At 42.6% G+C, this 5,000-nt stretch overlaps 1 protein-coding gene across 1 annotated transcript in view; it reads left to right on the top strand.

Annotated features, from left to right (window-relative positions):
- Positions 1-5,000, top strand: part of LOC135108334 (trithorax group protein osa-like) — a 68,033-nt gene that overhangs the window by 48,482 nt on the left and 14,551 nt on the right. Inside the window, 3 exon segments of the mRNA XM_064019202.1 lie at positions 1-43; positions 589-615; positions 618-770. The exon segment at positions 1-43 is cut by the window's left edge and continues 174 nt beyond it. Coding sequence (XP_063875272.1) covers positions 1-43; positions 589-615; positions 618-770 — 223 coding nt within the window.

Consider the following 5,000-nt stretch of genomic DNA (forward strand, 5'->3'; position numbering starts at 1 on the left):
GCCAAGAAGAAGACCACCAAAACTATCTCTGTGCCCTCACCTGGTAAGAGAGAGAGAGAGAGAGAGAGAGAGAGAGAGAGAGAGAGAGAGAGAGAGAGAGAGAGAGAGAGAGAGAATTATGGTGGCAGTGATAGTTGTGTTGCCTTTATAGAGAGAGAGAGAGAGAGAGAGAGAGAGAGAGAGAGAGAGAGAGAGAGAGAGAGAGAGAGAGAGAGAGAGAGAGAGAGAGAGTATGCCCTTTTATTCAAAATAGGTGATTTGACCTCAAAATAAAAAAAACAAGAAGCAAGTAAGATCAGTAGTCAGTAAGTCTCATATATTTATGGGAGAGAGAATAATGCATCTCTTTTTATTTTAAGTTGTAAGAAGGCAAAATTACCATAAATATGGTAGCATCTTCCTCTTTCCTATCCAATGTCTCTCTCCTCCTTTTCTCTTTTACTAATACTCCTTGCCCATCCTCTGCCTTTGTTCCTCTTCTTCCAAACCAAATACCTCACTCTTCTTCACTACTTCTCACTCTTAACTCATTCTTTCTTTTACTCAATTCCTCCACAACTAATTCTCATCCTCCTTATCCTTCCACAGGGTCCTCAAACTCCCAGGACTCCTTCCCCCTGCTGGTTCAAACTCAAGCTCTCTCGATGGCTTCACCAATGGGCCCCATGTGACGGGTGCCCCTGGGGTGCCAGGACCATACCCCCAGTATCCCCCATCTTCTGAGTACGGAAGTCATCTGCCCCAGCGCCAGGCCACTCAGGCTACAGCAGGTAAGACTAGTGGGCATGTCCTGTTACCTAGGTGGGTCCTGGATGAGTCAGTGTGTGTGTGTGTGGGTGGGCAGTAACAGGTGTCAGACAAGTTACCTGTTCTCCCCACACTCAAAATAAACCATGTGTTGTCAATGTGTGGTTTGGTTTGAGTGACTAACGTACTTTCTTCCCTCAGGTTTATTTAACAGTCTGCATCTCTTGATTATTTTGATATGATGTTGGTTATGTGAAAGTCTTGCCAGGGAAATTTTGTTGGAAGGAAATCAGCCCAACTTGTATATCAGACATAATTATTTTGATTGTGAATTACTTGCAGTGCTGCATTGGTGTGTGCATTCCTTGTTGTTGTCGGGCAGTGAATGAGTGAAGAGTTTGTCAGGTGTCTCGAATCTTGAATAGAAAGATGGAGAGAATGATGTAAAAGGGAGTTTTGACACCCAGCATGAAAGAGAAAAGCAAAGAGGAGAAACAAGTCAGGTTTCTTGGGTCTTGTATAGAAAGTTGAGTTTTGAAGTAAATGAGTGAGTATGTATGCTATGAGTTAGTCAGAGTGGGCATGTGTGTGTGTGTGTGTGTGTGTGTGTGTGTGCGTGCGCACGTGCGTGCGTGCATGCTCTTTTGCTGCTTTAATTTGACTCTCTCTTAACAGTATGGTGTAAGGGTGAAAGACCAAGGCCACTGCTCATGCTTCTGCCCCTCCCCACCATGGACTGTATCCCTCCCCTTCTCCCAAAACATTTCAAGCCAGTGTCCTTAACAGCTTTTAGCACGGTCCTCACCCTAATGCTTGTCAGTTTCAAATAACTTCCCTCCTGTCCTCTGCAATGTGCAACCCAGTGATGGGATGAAAGTATTGGTCTGTACAGTCTTAGCAAAAGTCTGATACTCCTGTTGCCATACCTGGGAAATTATTAGCTTTCATATAAAGCTATTTCCTCCATATTTTTATTCAATGTTTGGACTCGAACAGTAAACAAAATGTTTAATACCCACGTGATAATGTTTTTCCTACCAGCCTTGTGTAAGTGTTCTCTTTCTTGGAGTCCACTTCTTTCTTTTTATTTATTGCTGGAAATGTGAATAGGGTTCGTATGTCAAGTCAGTGAGGGGACAAAGCTTGAGGCTGTGATAGTACAGACATGTAGCATCCATTTAGCGCTAACAGTCATTGGTGGGGCACAGCAGAGTAAGAGACAGCAGGGAGAGCGGAGGGAGAAACTGACTTGTGTTTGAGGTGTGGTGTGAGCCCTGTGTTGCTTTGACCCCTTGCATTCCCTAGCACCAGTGGCTCCTCCCTTCCCCTCTGCTTCTCTCGGCTTCCCTCCCTTTGATGCAGGCCAGTAGAGCAAGTCTGTGCCTCCTATGTGATTCACACTCGGTCTTTTTATATTCCATTTGATAAATATCATCTGGAAAAATTGTTTGGAAGACTATTTTATATCATTCAAAGTTAGAAGGTTAATTTTGGAAAGGATTCTCTATATCATCCATTGAGCTGCATCAAGTGAATGGAGGTTTTTATGTCAACTGTGGTTATGTTCTAAGTAGAATAATTATTACTAAAGAGTTTAGTATTTGCAGCTGTCATCTGATCGTAGATTTATTGGCATTTATGTGTGAATCATACGGGATGGCATACGCTGCTGTTCCTCCTCCCCATGCCTAGCGTAAGCACTGCTCGCTGCCCAGCACTCACCAGCTGCCGCCTTATGCCTCACAGGTCCAGTAGGAAACGGCGAAATGGTCAACCTGTCTAACCCCTTTGACGACCCGTGTCCGTACAGTTACCGTAGCCCCCTCGCGCGCGCCCCCGGTAAGGGTTGGGAAGGTGGCGGGCACACTGGTGCTCCCCACCTTCGCCTCTGTGCACATGTTGTACCATCACTTCCCACCCGATTCTCCTGCCCTGGCCACCTCTCCCCACATGCACCTCAGGATGCTCCTCCAAACCCTCTAGTTGGAAGGTGTCTTGTCTGTTGTGCCTTGGTCAAGCAAGCTCTGTGTCAGTGGTATGTGAATTGTGGGCATCTCTCTCTGAGAGTTGCATCACCCAAGGCATTCCTTCATTTTGTGCTGCCTTGTTCTGATAACTACCATGTTCACTCATAGAAAATTGATTCATTGACTGACAATGTTTTATGTCATCACTGATTTGCTTCTTCATTAGGGGGAAGATTAAATGAAACGAGGTTTTGTCTGTTTTCAGAAGGCTGAACTGCTCTTTATGATTGTTGTTGTCAGGCTTGACTTTAGCCTCAAAGTGAATTGAATATAAGAGCAAAGTCCTTGTACTCTAAAGAGTTGCTTTTGTATTACAGCTATTACAGCTTGTGTCTTGCAACTTTATAATGGGTCAGCCATTGAAAGAGGCAACTTTTGACAGGGACTTTTATATCACATAGTTTAATATCTTTCTTTTACAAAGCTGTTAATGAAGTGTGTGTGGTCTTTGGCACAATGTACAGTACTGGAAACATGTTACCCTGCTTATCTGTGAAATCATCATGGAAGAACATCTCCCCATCAGTAAAACATGAAGAAGAGAGATTTCAATGGGGAGAAAAAAATAGATCAAAGGAAATAGCAGGACTAGCGGAGCATCCCTTGGTGTGACCTACCTTTCATACCTCTCTTGTCCCTCCCTCCCCTGTCCCTCCCATCCACCCACCCTCTCTCCCTCAGTAAGTTCTCCACATAGCGTCCTCTCTCTCCCCCTCCAGCACATAGAGACAGTCCTCAATTCATGCCACTTTTAGACGTCGTTTTACGCAACTTCTTCCACAAACCACATTCCCAGGCATTGTCCAGGAGTACACTTTTGTGAAGCTCAAACTGAAAACAACTTTATTCAGTATTTTTGTTTGAGTTTCCTTTGCTGTAGTTTGTGGTGGAAGTCCTTGTGAAATGCGAGAAAGAAAATGGCACTTGGAAAGAGAGGATCATCATTGCCTGCATTGGGTCATGACGAGGGTCTTAGAGGCTCCCGCTGGCCACTGAGTTGTTGTGTGTCTGGAGGGATGCATGGTAAGACCTTATCAAACCATTCGTCATGTTTATTCCCTTGCCTGCCTGAGGTAGTAATGACCCTTTGGTCTTCAAATGTTACTTTGTCAGTACCGTACTTCTGAAGTTAGTTGTCATTTTGTGTTTTTAGATTTTATTTTATTTTATTTTTATTTATTTATTTATTTTTTTATTTTATTCTATTTTATTTTATTTTTTTTTATAATCATCTAACTAGTTTTGTACCTGATTGCCTGGCATGATGTTGATCTACTCAGAGAGATGTGTATTGCAGGAAACTGATGTAAGAAGGAGGGAGGGAGGGATGGTAGGTGGGTGGGATGGGCAGAGGTTTAATGCATCGTGTGCTTCCTTTATTCACATCATTTAAGTGTCATTGATACTCCAGCAAATATGTTACGATGTCTCATTGTTAATATTGCACTTCCATTTGTAGTTTTCGTAATGAAGAAGGGATGGATATGTCACAAGAAAATATGTAATAAATTAGAGAATGAGAGTTGATGGTTATTTGCAGTCCAGACCTCAAGTAACTGGAAAGTAGTGAAGTTACCCATGTTGAAAGTCATTTGGTTAGGTGGTCAGTCAGTCCACCAGCCTCAAATGTTGGAGTTGGTGGAGTTGAAGATCTGAATCCAGTGGTTCCAGGAAGGTGCAGAGACAAATCTAACATGACTTGCCTCATGGTGGTGACCCAACTAGCCATTCCTAAACAGTATGAGTGGGTGCCATGCTGCTGCTACTCTCTTCATGTATTCCAAAAGTGACAAGGTTTTGGTGGATCCTCATCTGATGTTGAGTAATTCATAGCTGTTGTAATGTTCCTGTCTTGGAAACTGGTCTACCTTTGGCTTGCTGGAGTCTCTTGAGTATTTAGTGAAGACAGAAAATTAAATGGAGTGTGACCTGGCTGTACATTGTGATTTTTTAATTAATTTCCTTCTCTGAATGCCTCAGAAAAGTGTTCTTGTGATATTTGTGTTAGATTTTTGTTCTCTTTACTTGAGTACATTTCTAGATGGCAGTAATTGCATATGTTATTTTGTTCATATGTATGTTTCTTTTTCCCTTCCAATGTAGTTTACATGATAAGCCATGACATGTTACATAGTCTTATGAAATTTATACTGTGCCTTGCCATTCTGTTATTACTTTGGTCATTTCTCCAATTTACATATTCTTTCACAGGAAACTTGAGTTGTT

This window comes from Scylla paramamosain, chromosome 17, assembly GCF_035594125.1.
Source record: "Scylla paramamosain isolate STU-SP2022 chromosome 17, ASM3559412v1, whole genome shotgun sequence".
In the NCBI taxonomy this organism is placed as follows: Eukaryota; Metazoa; Arthropoda; class Malacostraca; order Decapoda; family Portunidae; genus Scylla; species Scylla paramamosain.